General features: G+C 38.8%; 1 protein-coding gene across 7 annotated transcripts in view; it reads left to right on the plus strand.

Moving 5' to 3' along the window:
• TMCC1 (transmembrane and coiled-coil domain family 1) overlaps nt 1-25,001 on the plus strand; it is a 258,047-nt gene that overhangs the window by 205,146 nt on the left and 27,900 nt on the right. Inside the window, exon 1 of one of the 7 annotated variants that reach the window (XM_014796769.2) lies at nt 8,545-8,715. The exons of 5 other annotated variants lie outside the window; for them this stretch is intronic. In XM_014796769.2, the coding sequence (XP_014652255.1) occupies nt 8,653-8,715 (63 nt within the window). In that variant the 5' untranslated portion in view covers nt 8,545-8,652. Of the gene's footprint in view, nt 1-8,544; nt 8,716-15,624; nt 15,868-25,001 lie in introns of those variants that run through there. One more of the 7 variants, XM_087431561.1, reaches the window with a different exon arrangement.

Genomic DNA, 25,001 nt, shown 5'->3' on the forward strand with positions numbered 1-25,001 from the left:
ACCCTTTTGTGGACCTCAGGTTGGAGACCACTATTCTATACTATGTCTCATGACATCAAAGATACTACTTTATTATACCACTTCATTTTCTGGAATAAATTTTTGTATGATTCTGCAGTTGCTTTGCAGGTGGTTTTTGGCCCTTCCTTGAGCGAGGGAGTGGTATTCCAGTCAAGGCTTTATGGTACTTTGCAGTTGTGAAACAGCTCCCTGCAGCACCTTTGAGCCCTTTAGGTGGTTAGATGACATTGTGGTACATGATTCCTTTGAGGTAGGCAGAACCTAAAGAAGCAGCCTTCACTTGTTGGGTGTCTTAGATAGCAAGACAGGTAATTTAGCTAGTTTCTGAAGAAGGTCAGTGCTTATATTCTTCCTTCCTAAAACCTCATAATTCTGACATTGGCTTTGGCACTAAGCAAAAGCCTTTGTTGCTCCCCTTTCTGAACTAGTTGGTTCTAAGCAGTAAAAGAAAGTACTTGCCTTATTTAGAGGTTCATATGACCATGGTAATCTCAAAAGATTTTAAACCCCTTTCCAGTTCCTTGCTTTGTCATTTTTCTCCTCCCCCACCCACTGGCTGGTTATGGGAGTTTGCTTTTGCATAAAGAGAGCTGCAGAAATCAAACAATTCAACCTCTTGTTGAATCCCAGCGGGAGATTAATACAGTTAGGGACTTTTTAGTTGAACTGGTTGCCAGGTGGAGGAGGGCAGGAGAAGAGACTCCTTGCGGAATGGACAGCCAATTTTTGTGACACATTTTAGCTTTAGTGCCTTGCAAATCTATTCTCTGCTGTCTATGACTGCAGATAGTAATTGATTTATTAGATTTATCATTTTTATTCTTTGACTCAACTTTACTTTTCCCATCTTTTGCCACTTTGGGAAAAACTTAATCCAGTCAGTCATCAACATCAAGAATGGCAGTCTGTAGGAACAGAACAAATTCCGTGGTCTTTGGACATTTTCCCCCTGTGCATCCTTCATGAATAAAATATGGTAAAGGGTGAAAGAGAAGGAGAACATTAGGCATTTTATATGAAAAATAAAGTAGTATTGATGAAGTCTGACAGCTGAGATAGGCTTTAGTAATATAGGAAAGCCTCTAGAATTAGGCTGGCTTTTTTTTTTTTTTTTTTTTTTTTTTTTAAGATTTTATTTATTTTATTTTTTCCCCCCAAAGCCCCAGTAGATAGTTGTATGTCATAGCTGCACATCCTTCTAGTTGCTGTATGTGGGACTCGGCCTCAGGATGGCCGGAGAAGTGGTGCCTCGATGCGCACCCGGGATCCGAACCCGGGCCACCAGCATTGCAGCACGCGCACTTAACCACCAAGCCACAGGGCCGGCCCTAGGCTGGCTTTTAATAAAGAACATCTTTTGTCTGAGATTTGCTTCCAAATAATTGTGAGGAGGGGGCAAGTTCGAGCCATGAGTTAATAATTGAAGCTGGATGAAGAGTGCACAAGATTCATTATCCTCTGCTTGTATATATGTTTGGAATGTTGCATAATAAAGAGGTTTTTAAAAGACCTCTTTTCCCCCAAGAATTTTGGAAGGATAAAATCTATTTTACTGTGAAATTTTCAACATCCTTCCAATACTCAACAGTGTTGAACACAATAAAGATATTATTGTAGGTTTGTATTACTGACGGGAAAAAATATTTTCTCGTCAGAGATAATTATGAATTTAATAGGTTATTTTTTGTCTGTTATTATCCAGATTATGTTGTACTTATTCAGCAATGTGTAAATTTATTTCATAAATTAGAGTCTAGTGAAACTTGTGTTCAGTTTTGTTTCTGTCCAAGGGCATATACAGTAAGCTTTAATCAGTGTTGAGAGGTCTGAAAAATGCTTAATTAAAAAATGATATTAAACAATTTCTTTTTTGTGTGTGAGGAAGATTAGCCCTGAGCTAACATCCATGCCAATCCTCCTCTTCTTTTGCTGAGGAAGACTGGCTCTGGGCTAACATCAGTGCCCATCTTCCTCCACTTTATATAGGATGCCGCCACAGCATGGCTTGACAAGCGGTGTGTCGGTGCACGCCTCGGATCCGAACCCCGGGCCGCCAGCAGCAGAGCATGTGCACTTAACCGCTACGCCAGGGGGGCCGGCTCCTAAACAATTTCTTTATAAAGTAACACTTAAATGTTTTTAGATTTTTTTTAAAGGAAATCTTTTGTGTCATCAAATAAAATATCCCTGATACATTTCTGGGTAGTATTTTAGTTAAGGAGCCTATTTTCTCAGTCTGGATCCTAACTTGACTTGGCTGCTAAATGCTGACTTAATCCTGTCTCTTCTGTCAAGTTGATCACTCATTAAAATATCTATGCCAATCGAGATGCTATAAGTTTGGTCTAAAGCAAGGATTGGCAAACTTTTTTTTGTAAAGGACCAGATAATAAATATTTTAGGCTTTGAGGGCCAGGTACGCTCTCTGTTACATATTCTTCTGTGTTTTTTTGTTCTTTACAACTCTTGAAAAATGTGAAAATAGTTCTTAACTCTTTTGTAAGCCCCTTATAAAAATAGGCAGAAGGCTGTAGCTTCATAACTCCAACTAAACAATTGCTTTTTAATTATATGCTTTGAGAAATAAAAGGTAAGGATTATTAAAGGTTAAAGGTGATTTTTAAAGGTAAGATTATGACTTTCATACAAAACTGAACATGTGTCAGAGATTTTATTTAACTCACTAATTAACCAGTTATTAGGACCCAGTAAGATGTTAAAATTGGTCCAATTGAGAATTGGACTTAAGAAAATTTATATTCTCTACCAGATAAGATTTATTTGCATTGCATCGCCAATACTGTCAACAAGGTAATTTTCGTCTCTACAGAGTTGCAAAATAACCTAGCCAAAGACAAAGATGTAGACCTTTATACAATCAGATAACCTCAAAGGATCCAACAAACAATACCGGGCATTCCCTTGAAAGGACATACTTAAAATCTTAGTCTTTTACTATTTTTGCTGGCAATCTCCCATCTCTCTTGTGATCATAAATAATTTCCAAAGATTTTTCTTGATCACAAAATGATTGGTCTCATTAAGTTTGACGTGATTATTTACATAGGTGCAGTAAGAGTGGTAATTACTCATACAGACATCCTTGAATTTTCTTTGCAAATCCACAGTGATACAGTTTATGTGTGTGTGGGGGGGGTTTGTTTTTTTTTTTCCCCCCCAAAGCCCCAGTAGATAGTTGTATGTCGTAGTTGCACATCCTTCTAGTTGCTGTATGTGGGACGCCGCCTCAGCATGGCCGGAGAAGCGGCGCATCGGTGCGCGCCCGGGATCGAAAGCCGAGCCGCCAGCAGCGGAGTGTGCGCACTTAACCGCTAAGCCATGAGGCCGGCCGCGCAGTGATACAGTTTTGAGCAACTACCAGATTAACTTCTGTATGGAAGTTTTCATAAAGAATCTTAGATTGGACTTTTAAACACCTCTATTATTTACTATCCCAGAGTTAGGAAACCATGCCTGAGAAACTCATTAGATTTTACCTGTAATGCTGATAAATTTGGGTGAGTTAATTTCATCTTCAAGTCCCCAACATTTGCTAAGCGGAAGGACATTGCCAAGAAGTAAGTGACCTTCCTGACTACCTGAAAGCCCCGGAGAAGGCTTCTTTATAGGCACTGGCTCCATATATAAAGTCAACTATAATTCCTTAATTTGTTTTTTCATATCTGATTAAATGAGAATCATTCTCAAATATGACGTTCCAGACGTGTACAAAATCCAACTGTATCCTGATAAAAAGGAGAGAAGATTGGTATCGATCCTATGCAAATAACTGTATTGCCATAAAAAGTTAAGGAAAACTCAATAAGTTTCTGAATGCTGAGGATTCAGTGAAAATCAGATACCACTTAATGTTTTATTTCGGATCACAAAAGCAGAGTCTACCAAAATGTGGGTTAGAAATAGCTTTAGAAGAAAGTGAAGGGGCTTCCTCATATAACCACAAAACAATAGAACACTGAGATAACATCAACAATATTCTAAACAAATAGCCACAATAAAATTTCCCTCGTCAATTCATGCAGTCCTGTGTAGTTAATTCTTGTTCAGATGGAACTTGGAAAAAAAAATTAAAAAGGGAACTTGGGTCAACAGTCTGCTTTCATGAAACATCTGCTTCTGGACTAAAGCGTCCTGGAAATCCTGATCCAGTCCACTGGTACAGTCTGAAAGTTGTCTAAACATTGTCAGCTCAGAAGCACGTACCCAAGAGTCTGTTCTTTGGAGTAGCAATAGTTTATCCAGTACCTTATACAGTCCTTTCCATGAGACTCTCAAAGATAGTTTTAGGAATAAAAGTTATCCTGAAAGTTGCATTTTTCTATATTTAGGATCCAGTTTGGGGAAGGCTAAATTAAAAGAATTGTCAAAGGAAATTTGCACCTTTGATTAATATAGGATCATGAGTGAGAAACAGTACTTGGTTGTTTAATCAAAAGGACAATAAAACATTATAATAAGCATACAAGGGAATGCAATTGTAAAGCATCGTAGCTCTTTCACAAGAACCTTTATTCTTTCTGGGTTGGTTGGTTTGTTTTTTAATCATTAAGAACACAATAAATCCAACATAAAGCCAGAAAGTTATTCTGCTGTCTAGGTAAATTATACAGAAGATAAAGAATAATCTTTCATACTGTAGATGAAGGCATTAATCAATAAGCCAAAGAAGCAAGCCTATCAAAACTGATTGAATTTTGCCAAAATTGAACATATTTCAGGTCTTCTTTTCAGATCCCACTAGTATAAATCAAATTCACTTCCTAAGATTTGTCCTTCTTTCAAATTACTTTGGGGCAAAAATGCTCTTTTTCCTTGAAAAACAAAAGGACTTTACAGTTTGTATTTCTCTGTCACTGTTGCCCCTATTATAGTTCCAACCACCTATATCAGTTATAACTTATATTTCAGAGAGAAAACTGGGTGGAGGGAGTGGATAATAAGAACTCTCTCTTGTACACAAGCATTTTGGCAGACTGGTAAACCTCCTGAATACACATAACTGACTTTCTACAGCCATACTCACCTCTTTTACACTTTCTTGAAGTGGCAAAATGAACCCACTTATTAATATGACCCAAAGATATAGCCACTGTAATAGCATATACAAATAAGAAGCAAAGGTATATCAACTTAAAATTATGCTTAATAATCAACATTTAGTATTCAGTTTTACTTAGAAATTATCTGGGCACCCAAGAATTATTTATTAATTAGCTCTATTTAACATTAGTTCATGATTTTAAATTACCATCAGATCCTGGGGTCATTAAGCTGACACATAATTGCCATTGATAGAAAAAAATTTGTCAGCATTATGATTTGATTTAGAGGAACACAAATTTTTATTTTTTTAAGTATCAAACATTATATAGGAAGAGTGATACTAGCTTATTTGATCAGTAAACCTGTATAGTAAGTTTAACCTGTATAAGTAAGTTTAGGAAGTTCAGATTAACTTCTATATGAGAAAACAAACCCAAGTAAATTAAAATATATGCAGTATTATACTTAACTCTGACAAAACTAGTCTTGATTTGCAAAATATTTACCTTAATTATATGAATTTGGATTCTTAAAATGTTTCTAAGCTAGTAGTTTCTGTAAGAAAGATTTCTTTGTCTAGCATATTTGAAGTATTATTTGTTCACTTTGTTTTCTTAGAATTTTAAGAATATTTGATATGTAACTGTTTATTTACCTCTATAAAACCAATGAGAACAAGCTCCTTAATTTAAGAAATATTATAATCTAACATTTCATACTTAAACAAGTCAGTCAAGGTCTTTCTGAATTACAGGCACAGACACATGGAGAGCTGTGGCTTCAGTTCTACAACCTCAGTTGTGGGTCAAAAGTAAACACAAAAACACAAAACCTCACCAATACAGATCTCAAAGAGCTGTTCTCCATTCTAATATGTAAAACATTCTCTTTTGGTTTCTTACCCAACAGAAGATAGATATCTATCACTCTTCTGCAGAGACCACCAAATGGTCAAACCAAAAAAATCAAATTCTCAATCAATGCTGCCATCAGTGAGGAGTAATTTATCAACTGTGCATAAACCAAAAACAAAAACAAAATCAGCAAGAGGGGGGAAAATTGAGAGAACTAGAAAGTCAGCAAAATTAAAGTTCTATTGAGGGGCTGGCCCTGTTGCGTAGTTGTTAGGTTTGGCGTGTTCTGTTTCGGCAGCCCAGGTTCACGAGTTTGGATCCCGGGCACAGACCTATACCACTTGTCAGCCACGCTGTGGCAGCGACCCACATGTAAAGTAGAGGAAGATTGGCAACAGATGTTAGCTCAGGGCTAATCTTCCTCAGCAAAAAAAAGAAAAAGTTCTATTGCCACTTGGGATTTACTTTGGAAGCCAAGAATAGATGTACCCAGGCTACCGTAGCCAGTGAGGGGCACTTCTCTGGCAACTCAGGTAAATCCATTGGCATCTCAGTGGAACTTCAAAAACTGCTGAAGGATAATTTTTTAAGGTAAAAATCATGATTCTCATACAAATATACAATGAACATTTCTCATACAGAAGATCTACTTTAGATGCAGGCAACTCTTCAGGGCTACTGTCTTCCATGTGATGGCTCATCCAGTCAAGGCAGGTTTGATCTAATAGTACCTTGTCTCAACACATGCTTCAATGATCTTAATGGTAGAAAAGAGGATAAAAGAGCCTCGTAACAGTGTTTGGTTTTCTCTGAGTGGTGAGATTACAGATAATTTTTGCTTTCTTTTATGCCCACTTGTGTTTTCAAAGTTTTCTACAATGAACATGATTGTCTTAATAGAATATATATTAAAAATGCTAATATACAGAATTAAACAAACATCAGCTAGTGTTGATGTTAGTGGTGCAGGATTGAGTTTTTTGTCATTGTTTTTGTAGAAATGAACATTTACTCTGTTGAATCCTTACAACCTAATTTTTAAGCAAAGACAAAACTTATATTAAGTCATAAAATTCTTTATTAATTTGTTCTAGAGAGTCAAGGTCAGAGTTCTGCGCCTCTAGAGATAGAAGAGGAATTTGTGGAGCCCATAGTTTTAACCCGGAATTTTTTTCAAATTCATTCAAGGTGCTTTAGATTCCATTTGGAGGGCTTTATCTGATTTAAATGAAAGAACACTGCGTGAAGCTGGTGAATGCTAATGGACCGCTCAATACTATGCTGGCCTGAGCTTCCAGCCCCATTCTTAAATAGAAGTACAGAAATTATCACAGCTTTAGGCTCATAGAAAGGACTATAATGTACTATATCACATTTTCTTCATGTCCAGTTCCTTTCTACATGTTAACCTCAGAGAAATGTTACTAGATAACTATATACATTGTACATACTATACTATATTTTATAATCATTAAAATTCTTCCTGTGTGCATTCTCCGAAACTGCTTTTACAAGTGAAGAAATAAAGCTCAGATCTGATAGCTTGCCTAAATCCCAAAGCGACTTTTTCCAGGCAGGAACAGTCTCTTTAAGATGTTCAGTTCTTTTATGTGGTATCATGAGTATTTAATAATATGTTAAGGTACAAGGGCTGAGCCTGGGCTTACAATTGTGGTATTTTAACCTGTTGTTTAAATTTCAGAGAGCTCCAGTCCTTTTTGTTCAGAAGCATTTTTTCCCCTTGTCCATAGTGAATAAGACTTTGTGGTCTGATGCTCAATTTTCTTTTTCTTAATTTTATTTCTTTCTTTTTTTTTTTTTTTTGGTGAGGAAGATCAGCCCTGAGGTAACATCCATGCTAATCCTCCTCTTTTTGCTGAGGAAGACCGGCTCTGAGCTAACATCCACTGCCAATCCTCCTCCTTTTTTTCTTTTTTTTCCTTCTCCCCCAAAGCCCCAGTAGATAGTTGTCTGTCATAGTTGCACATCCTTCTAGTTGCTGTATGTGGGACACGGCCTCAGCATGGCCGGAGAAGCAGTGTGTCGGTGCGCACCCGGGATCCGAACCCGGGCCGCCAGTAGCGGAGCGCGTGCACTTAACTGCTAAAGCCACGGTGCCGGCCCTTCTTGCTTAATTTTCATTTAAATTATTTTGTGAACCTAAAAGGAAAAATAGGAGAAGAAACATTAGGAAAGCATGGAAATCTGTTCTGGCAATCTTTTAGTCCTTTATCGAAACATGGGTAGATGGTTTTTTCTTTGTATTTAATGAACTAAGCAACCTTAAACAATGTTATTTTATTTAGAATGTTTTTAACCTTCTTTAAGCTATTCTCTAAACCTTATCTGGTTTTAAATGAGAAGACAAATGGGAATGTTGAATTAATGCCCTGTAGCTTTAAATTCCACCAACTTGATGCTTTTGTCTTTTATAAAAGATGCTCACAGCTCTAGAAGAGAGCCAGATACTGTCTGTGATCTCCATTCTCGAAGTCAAACTATTCATTTGCATTAGCAGCTCCGGCAAACAGCGCGCGCGCACGCACACACACACACAGGCTTGTTCTGCCTGTTTGGCAGAAGCTTTCTGTTTATTCAACACCCAGTCCTCCCAGGCTTCCAGATGTAGAAAGCTCTGAGAGTTGATGCAGGAGACAGAACCGGAACTGTATGTAGTCTGAGGTGGGCACTGCGGAGGATTGGCTATGCGGGGATGTTGATGTGGTGCGGCTGTACCTGCCTGTTCTGTGAAAGGCACTTCTCTGAGGCTGTGAAGGTGAGAAGCCCAGGGATCCACTAAAGCTTCATTTCGGCTGGCTCTTTGGTGGGGGAATGCATTCCCAGTGGTAGCTGTCCTCATTTACAGCGTTATTCTCGGAAACTAAGTACGTGCAGCCGTAACAGACTATGCCACAGCTCCTCTGCAGTTTGGAAGCTGGGACAGATGGAAAGAGCTTATAGCCAAAAGAGGTTGTGATTTGTTTTCACGATTCAAGCTTGCTCTGGCAGTGCACAAATGGATGAGCTTTGTGGCAAGCACAGTCAGCAGACTGCCTGACAGGGGGTTTTGGTAAGATAAATGTGTTGCTTGTGTTTTTTGGTGTTTGTTTTTTCTTGTTTTTTTTTACTTTTCTATGTCAGCTACATAGAATTGCCTCTTAGCAATAACTAAAACATTTTGCAGATTCACATTTGATGGAAAGGGATGGCCAAGGGAGCCAGAAAGGAAACCGTTGTTTCTGGTCATTCACTTGTGACCTTTAGAGATAATCATCAAGTTTTCTCAGATATCCATGAGCAGTCAGAAGCCAGGATTTTCCAGAGCAAAGAATGGCTGACTAACAATTAGATATCTTTTCTCTTCTTTGAACAGTCATAATTACGCCCTTTTTTTTTCCAGCTTTCACTGTGGCCTGAGTGGAGAAGAAAAAATAAAGGCCGCCTGCTCTTATTGAGTTGTTGCCACTGGAACAGTAATAGGCTGAGAACCTAAGTATGGAGGTGGAGGAAGGCAGGATGAGGAGTCTGCTATTTTCATAGCTGTCCGTTGGTGGGTGTTTGTCTTTGTTTCATTATCATTGCTGTTCAATATCAAGTAGTTGTTAGTGCTGCATCTCTTTGCTTGTACTGTGATTTAATCCCTTTTATGTTCTATTTTGTACATTTTTCTTTGCCAGACCCAATTCTATCATTATGAGTCCTATTTCTGTTACTATTAATACATGTTAGCCTTTATTAGAGAAAAGATAGTGGTAGAAGTAGCCCTGAAATATTTATGGACCCGAAGAAAGATAAAAACATTTTCTTTTTAAAATCTAGGTTTTGCTTTCAGCAGATTTAGGATTCTTGATTTTGGAATCTTTAATAAGCATTTTAGTACAAGCTAAACAAATGTCACATTAGATCTGTGAAATCCTGCCAGAATCACCTTGCTCCAATCTGCTTTAAGTTGGATCCTGTTTCTTATGTTTTTTCTAAGCATGAAGATTTACTTTTCTCATCCTAACTTAGGCAAGTATTGCTAGAAGTTACGGTGACTGTTTTATTAGCCTGTTTCAGATCTTGTTCTTGGGCTCCTGTTCTTACCAATAGAGAGAGCCAAGTTTCCTAGCCTCTTAGAGTGGGCACAGAAGAGATCCATTGACACCTGACTTTTTGCTGACTCATTTGTTATGTAAGCCTCGTAAATCCAGCTGTCCATATACTCCATTAGGTTAATGGGCAGGTGACCCCCTCCCTGTTTACTGACCTTTTCCTCTCTCAGCATCCTTCTGCTCCTTCCTTAAGCCTTTTTGATAACACAGTCTCAACTTTACACCAAGTGAATTCTAAGAAGACTAGACAAATCTTTTTTTCTTTTTTTGAATCGCCCCATTAACTGTGTGTTTTTATCTTGATTCTGATAAAATTCTAAATTCTGCATTTTCTTGGCACATGAAACCCACAGTAATAATACTTTTCTTCATTTATGGCCTGGTTAAAGTAATGACATCCTTTTCTGTCTTTGAGAGTTCAGTTCAAATGCCCCTGTTCAAAAAAATTTCTCTGACCTCCCAATCTAAAATAGGTTTCCCTCCCTTACATTATTCCTTTTCTCACAGCACTCTGTTCTTTTTGTTTGTAGTACTTTTCACAATTTATATTATTTGATTACTGGTTTTTCTGTCTTGGCCACTTTCCCTTACTCAGCCCTAAGCCTCATGAAGACAGTGACTTTGTTTTGTTCGTCAGTATGTGCCTAAGCACCTAGCAAAATGCCTGGCTGAGAGTTGAAGAAAGGGTAAGTAGGCAGTATTGCATGTGCAGAGGCCCTATGGTGAGAATAAACAGGGTGAGCAGCAGGGGCTGAAAAATGCCAGGGTGACTAGAGTGGGGGAAACATGCTGTAAGATGAAGCTAGAAAAATAGATCCAGAGCCTAATCACGTAGGACTGACCTTATGGATCACGTTCAGATTCTTGTTTTTAATATTTTAAGAGTTGTGGGAAGCTACTAAAAGAATTTAAGCATTGGTAAAAAAAAATTCTCCAGCCTAAGTGAATGCAGATAGATCAGTCAGGGAGAGTGATCCAAGAGAGAAGCGACAAAGAGTTTGTCCTAAGGTGGTAGCAGTAGAGATAACTAGAGATAGAAAGTATTGTGATTTGATGGAAACTTGGAAAGCAAAATAGATAGGACTTGTTGAATTGAATATAGGTAGAAAGCAGAAGATGTCAAGAATGGTTCCTGGGTTTTGGTTTGGTTTGATTTTGGCTTGTATAATCTGATGGATAGTGATGTTTTTCCTGAGATATAGAACACTGTAAGAGAACCAGGTTTAGAGGAGGATCATGGTCTTTGGTTTTGGACGTGCAAATTTTGATATAGTCGAGTAGCCTTCTGGATCTATAAGTCTAGATTCCAAAGGAGATTATACTACTCTTACTACTGGGAAGCCTTCAGTGATATCCTTGGAATACAGTCCAAAACAGTACCTTGGGAGCTCATCTCCCACTACAGCCCTCTCCTATGCCATACTTGTACAGCCTCATCAACCATTCAGTTATCTTGAAAATGCTGTTATATTTTCTTCCTCTGGCCCTTTGCTCATACTGGGCTGTTGACCTGGAATGCCTTTCCTTACCCCTTCTCTTTTTTTTTTTAGAAATTTCCTTCAAGGCTCATTTCATTTTTGACCTCCTCCAAGAAGCCTTCTCTGTTCCCTTTCCTTTATTCTGAATACATGGCTCCTTCCTGTGTTCGAGAAGTATTTTGCCTTCATAGCTACTATGTCATTTACTTAATCAGACCTGTATTTCAGTTGATCCTTTCCATGTTCTCACCAACTAGATCATGTGGTGGTGTTTTCTTTTGCTGAGGAGGACTCGCCATGAGCTAACATCTGTTGCCAATCTTACTGTTTTTGCTTGAGGAAGATTTGTCCTGAGCTAACATCTGTGCCAATCTCCCTCTATTTTGTATATGGGTCGCTGCCGATCCCGGGCTGCCAAAGCTGAGTGTGCTGAACTTAACCACTAGGCCAGGGGGCCGTCCCTAGAGCGTGTGTTTCTTGAGAGCAAGGATTCCACCTTTATTCAGTGCTTTACATGAGGAAAACAAAGGATAATTGCAAAATAAATTAAATTGTAGAAGCCTTGATCTTTTCTACAACCTGCTTCTTTATTATCGTAGCACCATGATGTCCTTCCTTCCCCCATCTGTCTGCTCCTCATTTTCTCTAGGCTGTCCTACATTTTTACCTTGCAGATACCTAGATACATAGTAGAAATGTTCTTCCTTTCATATGCAAAATCCCTGAACTAGTCATTTTCATCATATACTTGTCTACTTTTACTTTATTTGTAATTTATCAGAAAAACTAAAATCTTGCTATTACTTATCACCTGTGAAAGCATTGACCAGGACAGTAAGGGCCAGCATCCATAGCTGATCTTGTTCTCTGTGTCTCCTCTTTTCCCATTCTCTGGAATAATTCCAGAATCCATGCAGAATTTTTTCAGTGAGGTCGCTATTGGCATTTAAGACTAGATAATTGTTAAGACTGGATAAGACTGTGCATTGCAGGAGGAATACACCTAATGAGATAGTACTGCTCTCAAGTCAAGCCTCCCCACACCCCTCAACAGAGTGCAGAAATGCAGAAACAAGTTGTGACATTGGTTCCTTCCCATTTAAGTAAGTCCTTCACAGAGGCTTAAACGTTCAATTTGCCCTTTCAGAAGTCTCTGAATAGTTGAATTTCCTTCTTATTATCTCAGTTAACATTGGTATGCATTGATTTCCATTCTTTTGGGGCCTGAATTTCAGAGATTTCTTAACCCTCTTAGGAGTTATAGAAACCTCCACTTAAAACCCTGAGAAACTATTAGACTATCTTCTGAAATCCACGCCAGTCACATATTTATTCTAATTCTTCATAGATGTATTTAATTTAGTCCTTTTTTTAGTCACACGTTGTCCCATTGTAATGTAGAAGTATAAACTAGATTGCGTCCTTTATGTTCTATTTGAGAAAGTTGGTTTTTATATTGTACTTTGTCATTATAGATCTTGAATAAGAAAAATCTAAGCAAATATGAACCTTCTATTGCAAAAGAATGACTGCATTTTTAACATTACTGGTTACCTGCAACTGAATAAAAATTATTTTAAGGGCCGGCTCCGTGGCTTAGCGGTTAAGTGCGCGCGCTCTGATGCTGGCGGCCCGGGTTCGGATCCCGGGCGCGCCCCAAGGCACCACTTCTCCGTCCAACGCGAGGCCGAGTCCCACGTACAGCAACTAGAGGGATGTGAACCTATGACATACAACTATCTACTGGGGCTTTGGGGGGAAAAAAAATGAATAAATAAAATCTTTAAAAAAAAAAATTATTTTAAGAAAAATTTATCTAAGTAGAGAGGACAGGTTATTCTTACAGTCCTGATAAACTCTTCTCAATAGGTCAAGTTTCTTTTCATTAAAAAATATAAAATCTTTGACAAGTGATACTCCAGACTATTATCTTTCTTAGAATCTGTACTTAATTTTGAGAACATAGCTGCTTTTTTGTACGATGGACTAAAGCAGATACACCTATAAAGTCGGTGTAAATGCCTGCAGTATATACTGTCTAATACCTTAAGAGTAATCAGATTTTAAAGATCTTGGAAATGTTAAATTACCTTTTACCTATACTTCCCATTATATAAGCCACTTTTGGACAATACCATACTACTACCACCTTCATATCTCCTGTAATATCTTACTTCATGCTCTCTCTATGTATATGTTTTGTTTGTTTTTTTTTTTTTTTTTTAAGATTTTATTTATTCAGTTTTTTCCCCCCAAAGCCCCAGTAGATAGTCGTATGTCATAGGTTCACATCCTTCTAGTTGCTGTACGTGGGACTCGGCCTCACGTTGGACGGAGAAGTGGTGCCTCGGGGCGCTCCCGGGATCCGAACCCGGGCCGCCAGCATCAGAGCGCGCACACTTAACCGCTAAGCCACGGAGCCGGCCCTGTTTGTTTTTTAAATAAACTTTAGGGAGGAGTATGTAATCCTAAATAGGGGATTCCCATCCAGAGTCTAATTTTGTAGAAATCATCTTTGCCTCCTTTTTCTGTTGCTCCAAGTGGTGGTGGTCATGTCTGTTATGAGAAGCATTGTAGTGAAGTAGTTAAGAGCAAGGACTCTGAAGCCAAATCCTATGGGTTTAAATCCTGGCGCTGCTGCTCACTGATTATGTGACTTTGGACAAGTTACTTAACCTCTCCCGACCTCAATTTCCCCAGCAGTAAAACGGGGATTGCAATAGTATACATTTCCTAAGGTTATTTTGAGGATTAACTAAGTAAATATAAGCAAAGCACTTAACAACAGTACCAGGTACATAGTAAACACTCAATTCCTGCTACTTTTGCTACTATCGTCATCATCAGATTTACATATAAATCAGATTGAACCTTGAGCTTTCATAGCCTCAAAAGATGTCTATCGGTATGGACAGCTCATCTTCAACAAAGGAGCTAAGAACATAGAATGGAGAAAGGAAAGTCTTTTCAATAAATGGTGCTGGGAAAACTGGACAGCCACACGCAAAAGAATGAAAGTAGACCATTATCTTTTGCCGTACACAAAAATTAACTCAAAATGGATCAAAGACTTGAAGGTAAGACCTGAAATTAAAACTCCTAGAAGAAAATATAAGCAGAATACTCTTTGACGTCGGTCTTAGAGGGATCTTTTCGAATTCCATGTCTACTCGGATAAGGAAAACAAAAGAAAAAATAAACAAGTGGGACTTCATCAGACTAAAGAGCTTCTGCAAGGCAAATGAAACCAGGATCAAAATGAAAAGAAAACCCACCAGCTGGGAGAAGATATTTGCAAATCATATATCTGACAAGGAGTTAATCTCCATAATATATAAAGAACTCACTGAACTGAACAACAAAAAAACAAATAACCCAATCAAAAAATGGGCAGAGGATATGAACAGACATTTTTCCAAGGAAGATATACAGATGGCCAATAGGCATATAAAAAAAGAGATGTTCAACATCACTAATCATCAGGGAAATGCAAATCAAAACTACACTAAGATATCACCTTACACCCATGAAAATGGCTATAATCACCAAGACAAAAAATAACAAATGTTGGAGAGGTTGTGGAGAAAAGGGAACTCTCATTCACTGCTGGTGGGAATGCAAACTGGTGCAGCCTCTATGGAAAACAGTATGGAGATTTCCTCAAAAAATTAAAAATAGAAATACCTTATGATCCAGCTATCCCACTTCTGGGTATTTATCCAAAGAACTTGAAATCAACAATCCAAAGAGGCTTATGCACCCCTATGTTCATTGCAGCATTATTCACTATAGCCAAGAAGTGGAAACAACCCAAGTGTCCATCAACAGATGATTGGATAAAGAAGACGTGACGTGTGTGTGTGTGTGTGTGTGTGTGTGTGTGTGTGTGTGTGTGTATAAATGGAATACTACTGAGCCATAAAAAAAGACAAAATCGTCCCATTTGCAACAACATGGATAGACCTGGAGAGTATTATGTACAAAAGGGGATACTAATGTATAGTAGTGCAATGTGTGCAAAAGTATAAACCAATTCTAAGCTTTTTTTAACTAAGAAATATCTGATTTTTGAGGCTTTTTTTTTTTTTTTTTTAGGAAGATTAGTCCTGAGCTAACATCTGTTGCCAATCCTTCTCTTTATTGCTGAGAAAGATCGGCCTTGGGCTAACATCCTTGCCCAAGTTCCTCTACTTTATATGGGACACCACCACAGCATGGCTTGATAAGCGGTGTGCAGGTCCACACCTGGGATCCAAACATGCGAGCCCCAGGCCACTGAAGCCGGGCACGTGAACTTAACCACTACGCCACCAGGCCGGCCCCTATTTTTGAGCCAAATATTTTTAATGTATGAAGGTAAGATATTTCAAGGAGCATTAGAAGTCAGTTTCTGATTTAATAAGATCCTGTTATAACACAGATAAAGTTATAAATAACCTTGTTAAGACCTCTTGGTAATACAGTAAACAAAAGCACTTCAGATTTTAATGAAAGAAATTTGCAAATAGCCAGTACCCAAAATATTCTCTGAATAGATAAGTGAAGAGGAAATACTTTCATTCATTCAACAAATATTTGAGCAGCTACTGCTATGCACAGTTTTAGGAGTTAGAGAAACAGAAGTGGACAGAACACAAAAATCACTACCTTAGTGGACCTTGCATTCTAGTTTTTGGTGATAGATATAAAAATATATGTCAGAAAGTAAAAAAGTTCTATGTAGAAAAATGAAGCCCAGGAGGAGAATAGGGAGTTTGTAATGAAAGTGGAGGTTGCAATTTTAAATAAGGTGTCAGAGAAGTCCTCAGTACTGATGTGAAATTGGAGCAGACTTAAGGGAGATGATAGAGTAAGCCATGCGGGTGTCTGGGAAGAGCATTCTAGGTGGAAGGAACACTAAGTGAAAAAGCTCTGAAATGAATGCATGCTTGGCACAGTCCAGGAGCAGCAAGGAGGCCATTGTAGCTGGTGGCAGTGGAGTAAAGGTATGAGTAGAAGGAGATGCAGTCGGAGGTAGTGGATGTGGAGCAGGTGCCAGATCATGGTCATTTAGGCCATTGTAAGGACCTTGACTTTTACTCTAACTTAGATAGGGAGCCACTGGCAAGTTTTAGGTGTAAAAGACTGTTGTGATCTGACTTATGTTTTAAAAAGACCACTCTGGCTGCTCTGCAGATAATTGATTATAAAAATATTATTGCAATAATAGTTAGGAGACTATTGCAGTAGTCCAGGTGAGAGCTGATAGTGGCTTAGACCAGGGTGGCAGCAGTGGAGATTCAGTGAGAAGTGGTCGGATTGTGCATCTCTTTAGCAAGTAGAGCCCAAAACATTTGCTGGGGCAATGTAGTATACATAGGGGTAACAGCACAGACTCTGTAGCCACACTGAGCTTAAACATTAACTTTTCCACTTCTTTACTTTGTGATCTTGGACAACTTAAATTTTTTATGCTTTGGTTTTCTTAGATATAAAACAGAACCATATTCTAATGTTATTTTAAGAATTAATTTACTAAACATGCAAAGGGTTTAGAACAGTGCCTGGCACATAGTAAGTACTATACTATATGTATTAGCAGCTGTGATTATTCATGCTGTTAACTGGAATAGGATATGTGAGAGAAAGAGAAGTCAAAGATGACTCCCAAGGCTTTGTGTCTGAGCATGTGGATCAATGAAGTAGCCATTAGCTGAGGTGGGAAAGACTGCAGGAGGAGCAGGTTTGGCGGATATCAGGAACTCAGTTTGGTATGTACTAAATTTGAAATAACTGTTAGACATCCAAGGAGAGATACTGAGTAAGTAGTTGGATATATAAGTCTAGAGTTAAGGGAAATATGGGTTGGAGGTATACGTTCGGAAGTCATTAGCTAATAAATGATATTTAAGACCATTTTAAGAGAAAGAAGAGTAATTAGGCCCTAAAATGGGATTGGGGATGTATAGTTTGGATAGCCCCCCACTTAGAACCTCTGCTTTTCACAAGCTACCTAACAAGCCTAACAATAGCCAGTTCAGGGAGAGCCAGATTATCACAGATTCCATGGAGCTTTCCAAATTCTTTCATTGCTTTAGAACTTTTTTTATCAAAATTGCTGGAAATAAATAGGCTTAAGCCAAGGTTTAGAAATCTTTTGTCTTAATGAGGCTTCTGTCATAAAAGTATTTGTAAGGAATTAACTTGTAAAGAGGAACTCATTGGTGGCAGGTTTTACAAATTGGGTTATACACACATGGATTTTTTTTTTCCCCCCTGAGGAAAATTCACCCTGAGCTAACATCCGTTGCCAGTCTTCCTCTTTTTTTTGCTTGAGGAAGATTAGCCCTGAGCTGACATCTGTGCCTGTCTTCCTCTCTTTTGTATGTGGGATGCCGGCACAGCATGGCTGATGAGTGGAGTAGGTCTGAGCCTGGGATCCAAACCCATGAACCCGGGCCGCTGAAACAGAGTGCGTGGAACTTCAACCACTCGGCCACAGAGCCAGCCCCCTCACATGGATTTTATATGTATTTTAAAATCCTCAGCAGTGAAAACGTATTACCGTGTCACCTTCTCCTTACACTGGTTAGCGCATGCTCAAAAAATAGAAACTGATTTTAGTGTTAGCAAATTTGTGTGCGTCAGACTAATCATTCTTCATTCTGAAGTCTTGTGAGAATGATTTTTGAGTAATCTATACCTCGAGTCACTATTTCTTTTTAACAACAGTTAAAATCTTAGAATTAGAAGGGAACTTGGATCACCTGTTCCAACTGTCAATCAGTACATCCTTGTGATATTCTTAACATGTGGGCATGAAGTCTCTGCTTGGATACTTCCAGTGAGATACGTGAACTGATATTTGAAACCTCCTGGTTAAGTTGAACCATGCACCTCTCCTTATTTTCAGTATATGTCCCTTATTTTTTCTTTTAGTTATCAGGGAGAGATCTGTCCCTTAAATCTGTTACTCATCTATAAAATAAATTTTCATAACTGGATGACCTGTTAGGTTCCTTCCTAGCTCAAAGAATCCGTGCTTATAAAAATTACACTCACCCATAACAAAGCAGCATGTTATTGTCTGTTTACACTATCACTACTAGGATTGCAGGCTCCTTAGGATCTTTTTCCTTTTCTTTTCTTTTTTTTTTTTTTTTTTCGGTACATCCAATGCCTAACATAAGCCCTGTACATAGAAAGCATTCTGCAAAGTTTTGTTAAAGTGACAATAAATCATCTGACCAAGCTCATATGGATCCGTTGAGTCTAAACATCAAGCCCAAAGTACATCTGGCAGTGCTAATCCTGAGTGATGTCTTTCACATAGTCAGGACATGAGTCCTTCTGTGACAAAGCAGTTCTGAGCAGCAGCCCTAGATCCCATAATGAATATTTTGCAGTTGAGTTGAAGCAGGGTAGGCCAGATAGGATGTTAATAATCTAAACTGGTATTCAACCCAGTCAGCACCTTTTCCTCAGCAGCCTTGGAGGGATGAGTATCATCTGTTGGAAGCTGTTTTTCTTAAAAAAAAAAGTTCTGGTGTTTTTTTTTCCATTCACAGTATCATAGGCTCAGTCGCTACGTGGCGTATGAGATCTAGAGGGATGATGTTAAGGATATGCTGGTGAGCATTTATATTAAACAAACATTTACTGGGTGTCTTCTTTGTACAAGGCATTGTGCTAGCTTCTTGAGGTACAAAGATGAATGTGAGTTGATCTCTGCCCTCGGAAACTGACAGGGGCAAGACACCCAAACAATCATTTCAACATAATGTGATAAGGATAGTGATAGAAACGTATGTATAGATATATGGGAATATAAAGGAAGAACCATTAATCTAGATGAAAGAGAGAGGTTGTCAGGAAAGAGTTCCTAGAGGAGGTTACACCTGAACTGGGTCTTGAAGGATGAATAGTAGTTAGCCAGAAAAGGAAAGGAGAACATGGCCTGGACTGGCCAAGGGATCTGTGTGGGCAAAAGCCTGGAGATGTGAAACAGCATGTCATGTCAGAAGAACCATTACAGTTGTGACCCTTAGCATATATGAATTTAAATTTAAGGTTTCCATTATTCCCAAGTGATCCATGATTTAGTTTTTTTTGATAAATTTGCTGAGGCACCTGGTAGAATCTTTAAGCTACAAAGCTAGTGAGCAAACCCCACGAGAATTCTCATTTCATTGAACATGTCCTCATTGTTACATATGCAATATCACTCGTGAAATGATTTTAAAACTTTGTTTTTATGAAGATGGACCTGAAAAGTACTGGTTGGAAGGCCGGCCCCGTGGCTTGGCGGTTAAGTGCGTGTGCTCCGCTACTGGCAGCCCGGGTTCGGATCCCGGGCGTGCACCAACGCACCGCTTCTCTGGCCATGCTGAGGCAGCGTCCCACATACAGCAACTAGAAGGATGTGCAGCTATGACAGACAACTATCTACTGGGGCTTTGGGGGGTGGGGGGAAGGAGGAGGATTGGCAATAGATGTTAGCTCAGAGCCGGTCTTCCTCAGCAAAAAGAGGAGGGTTAGCATGAATGTTAGCTCAGGGCTGATCTTCCTCACAAAAAAAAAAAAAAAAAGTGCTGGTTAGAGAAAAGAGAGCAGGGCTTTAAGTGTTTTTTAGTAGAAAAAAGAAGTTTGAGAGAAACTATAGTGGCAAATTCAGAAGTGGCCAGGCTTATTGCCATGAGTATTATTTGTTTATCAGTGATTTTTCAAACTTTTTTAAGTTAAGCAATGAAACATTGTTTATCAAGTGAGAAAAAAACAACAAGTGGAAACGCCTGTTTTTAGGACTATAAGATGAATCTTGAGTTTAGCTCCAAAGTGAAAAATGGAATGCTTACAGAAAAAGCTTGCTGGCTGTGGGCTAGTGGAACTTAGTTTGTTTTTATTTTCTATTACCCCACTTGAGGTCTCCTCTCCATTCCACAGCACAGCAAACTAAATGTCACTCAGAATTGCACATGAGAGATTTGCTGAACAGACTTGTGCTTACTGTGAGATGGGAAGGGCATGTCATTTCTGCAGTGAGACAGTGGAGATAGGTGAAAAATATTGTCATGATTAAGATATAATTTATGGAGTGCTGATAGACTATGGGATTTCTTTTTGTTAGGAATGAGGTGTGGGGGAGTTGGCAAAGGCAGACCTCGAGAGGATGATGACACAAAAGTCAAACCCAGAGCTGTATAACTCCTAAGGCAGGACTCTCTCCTGTTTTACTTCCTCAGCACAGTCTGCCTGGCAGAAAAAGAAATTTTTGTAAGACCAACGAGAGCATCTTCATGTGTATTATGGATTAGAAAATAGATTCCTGTGTGGTTCTGAGGGCCAAGATTATGAATCTCTAGGGATTACCATTTGTATTACATCTTGGAAGTGGTCTCCCCAGAATCAAATATTCTATCCTATTGCCCCCACTGAGTGCACTTGAATTGAACCACACATTCCAATTTTGGTCCAAAAACATGGTCACTGTATCTCTGAGAGAAAAATTTTGACAGAAAAATGGAACTGGGTGTACAGGTACCCCAGCATCAATTTCCACAGGCCACTGTACAACCCATTCTATGAAATTGGCCTTGGAAAAGATCCACTTCCAGAAAAACCAAAACAGTCAAGCTTCTGTTTGTTTGAAGATTAATTACAAAGATTTCCCCACTCTCTACCCCCTTCTTTTACCCTAAAATGCCTTCTTCATTTTCTCAGAAATGACGTGGATTTTTTAGTGTGCAGAAAATGGGTTCCTGAAAGAGAGCCAATACTCTATAAAGCATAGATAAGAAGACTTCATCACACTAAGTCAGCAGGACAAGGCGGTAGCTTTTCTCGAAGATAGCAACGTCAAGTCAGGGATTTCTGAATCTTTTCTAGTTACTGATATGCACTTGGATTTTCAGTAATGAACCAGGTAAGGAATAGAAAAAGGTGACTTCTTGAATGCATACTATGTTTGGCAGGCATAATCTGATTTAACACACATTTATCATCTAAATAATCTCATCAGATTATACATCTGACACATATTATCATCTCATGATAACCCCATTGTATAGATGAGAAAACTTAGGCTCAAAGAGAACAAGTAGGTAGCCTAGAGACACACAGCTAGTAAGGTGGCTAAGTCGGGTTTGAACCCAGGTCCTTTTATTCTTGTCAGTGCTCTTTCCACCATGTTGCCTTTATACATGATTGTTCTCAAAGCTAAGTGCTGCCGTGTTCTGACACTTTTATCCACTTAGAGAAAGTAGATAGATCTTGAATATATTTGCAAATGAAAATTGTAAGCCGTTATAAGGCTTTATCAAATACTCTGCCCTAGATGGCTCCACTCTGCCCTTGATTAATCGGCATCACTGTTTAAATTTTTTCTTGAGCTGTTTTCTGATCAGTTAATTCAGATCAGTTAGTAGATAATTTAAGCCTGGTAAATGAATTCTTAATAGTAAGAGACAAAGTGCAAACAAAGCAGTATAGTCTGCTTGTTATAGCAACAGTTAGGTATGAATCATGGCCTCTGACCATATCCCTAGTTTTGTAGCACATTGCCTAGCTTATAATAGGTAGTAAAAATACATTTAAGTGACTGATTTTTGGTCCTAGCTTTTTTCTATACAAATTAATTCTAACCTCCACCGTAAGTGGCTAGGACTTGCTATACTGGTGAGTGTGATCAGACTTGAAAGGACTGGCCCTGTGGCGTAGTGATTAAGTGCGTGTGCTCTGCCGCTGCTGGCGGCCCGGGTTCAGATCCCGAGTGCAGATCCCGGGTGCATGCCGATGCACAGCTTGTCAGGCCATGCTGTGGTGGCATCCCACATGAAGTAGAGGAAGATGGGCAAGATATTAGCTCAGGGCCAGTCTTCCTCAGCAAAAAGAAGAGGATTGGCTTGGGTGTTAGCTCAGGGCTGATCTTCCTCACAAAAAAAGAAAGAAAGGCCTTCAGGATATGGTCACAGGAAGCCCTATTGAGTAGGTGATATCGTTGCTGCTGTTGTCAAACTGCCATGTGATAAGGTAGTAGGAAGCACATTGCAGTCAGTTCATTTGTAAATTAGTGATGACAGTGTCTACTTTATAGGGTTGTTGTGAGGACTGGAAGATTAGCTAGCCCAGCTGCCTAGCCACAAGACCAACTATCAAGGTGACTGTTATTACTTTTACTGTAGTGTTGAATTACATTATTCCTTTGGTTCAAACTCTCTACATATCCCTTGTTTATGCCTGAAATGTGAAAGATCTTAGAAAGAAATATATTCTGCAATCTTTTAATATTTGGATTTTTTAAAAACACATGTTAAAAAAACAAAGTTCAACTGAATAAATTTTAAAGATCTTACTGGCTTTATTCAACAATTCATGAATCAGGCAGCATCTCGTCTAGCAAATAGAAAGGATCTCCAAAGAGCTATACAAAATGAAAGGCTTTTATAGGCAGAAGTGGACAGAAAAAAGTTTCTAGCAAAGAGTGCATTGTTTCAGGCATGGTCACCTTTCTATGGAGGACAAAAGGGGTCTATCAGGCGGATTACCTCACTAGTGCTGACCAGGTAATTCCAGATTGACTGGTTAAAGTTTACGTTCTGGTTAAAGGAGAGGCTGAAACTGCAATTAGGTTAGGTATTAAGGTTTGGTTTGGTGATGTGACCTTAGCACAAGTGCCTCCATTTTGTACTTGTCTCTTTTTTAATACATGGTACAAAAATAATAACCAGTGCTAACAGCTTACTCTGTGTCCAGTACTGTTTTGAGCTCATTTATATTAGTGACTCATTTCATCCTCACAACAGTTCTAAAGTGAGCATTAGTGTTATTGATACCTGCTCAAGACAAGGTTGACATGAGGGAAGCCATGTTGTAGAAAAGAAACCCTATTGTAACTTTGAATGACCTCTGACAGACTAGCCCAGCTGGATCTGCACCCTCCAGGAGATCTAACTGCTCTGTAGATTTTACAACCCTGCCTGTGAATATCCCTCCCAGCTGCAATAAGATGATAACTTTGTTCTTTTGAGTTCCTTAGGAATGTGATGACCCCCAAACAGAGAGTCTATGCTGAGAGCCATCATCAATGAAAACTGAAAGATCTGGTGTGGCGACTCCCAGTCTGTAACACCAGAAGGTCAACATTCCTAACTCCCTCCCCTCTAACCCACTGGCCTATATAACTGCTGTAAGACTCTGTGCCCCTTAAGGTGGATTTTTTCAGACATTAGTCGGCCATCTTCCCTCTTGCTAGCAAGCTGTAATAAAAAAGTCCTTTTCTCCTACACCTTGCCTCTTGACTATCGGCAAGTCTTGCGGCGAGCAGAAGGCCCCACATTGGGCAGTGACGTTATCCCCATTTTACAGTTGATGAAATAGGTACAGAGATTAAGTAACTTGCCTATGGTCATAGGGCTAGTAAGTAGCAAATCCAGATTTGAACCCAAGCAGTTTATGCCAGAATCCATGCTTCACTACTACACTAAATGTAGCCAGATTCAATAATAGTGTTTTTCTGACATGCATTTTTGTGTGTGTTTGAGAAAATCCTTCCCTATTTTCCAATATTGTCTTCTAAAAGGTTTAAAATTTGCTTTTCACTTTTGCAATTTGGTTGTTTGGAGTGAGGTAGAAATCTAATTTTATGTTGTTATATATGGATGGCTTAATATGCTAGCAAAGCCTATTAGAAAAGAGAACCACTTTTCAGTTTGTGCATTTGTAGCTACCAGCTACCCTTTAGTGCTAAGTATTTGTGCCTTTAAAGATTTTGTTCATAGCTCAAAAGACATCGAGAGAGTATTCATAGCCCTGTCCTGTAGTTCTATGGTTCAGTATATCGTTCTCTTTCCTCCTCTACTCCTCTCCCTCTTTCTTCCTCTCTCTTCCTCTCTTTTCCCTTCCTCTTCTCTCCCAATTTCTCCCTCTCTTCTCTCTCTCTCTCTCTTTTTTAAGGATAGTGCCTGCCAAAATTGGGAGGAGTTACTGAGTAATCTAGTGATTCACGGTTTCAGGTGTTAAACTACCCTCCTGCTGAAATTGTGGGTTAATTTTCTTTGGAGGCTGAAGACAGTGGGTTTTGTCAGGTGTACTCTTGCAGGCGTGTTGATGATTCTAAGTGGGAGCCATGCACTGGAAGGACATAGTGTGACTCTGAACAGCCCAGGTAAGACAGAAGTCAGATTAAAGACAATCTGGTTTATTTCTTTAGTTACTGTGTAGGAAAATCAAATCACATCTAAACTGTGATCATTTGTAAATAATTATATTGAAAGTTTGTTGGAGTTTTTTCAACTTTAGAGATGTACTCAAACGTTGATTCTAGTCCCAAAACCATCTTTTCACCAATATGATCAATTTTTATCCTCCCAAAGTAATAGTTAAATTTGATTTTTATATCTACACTTCTTTAGACAACAGATTACATGTAAGTTGATATTCAAATTACTAACAAAGAACCTAAGAAAACTAGACCATGCATTAGCTTGTAGTCTTGGATCTAGTGGTATTTCATA

Source organism: Ceratotherium simum, chromosome 5, assembly GCF_057802395.1.
Source record: "Ceratotherium simum simum isolate JZ-2026a chromosome 5, ASM5780239v1, whole genome shotgun sequence".
In the NCBI taxonomy this organism is placed as follows: Eukaryota; Metazoa; Chordata; class Mammalia; order Perissodactyla; family Rhinocerotidae; genus Ceratotherium; species Ceratotherium simum.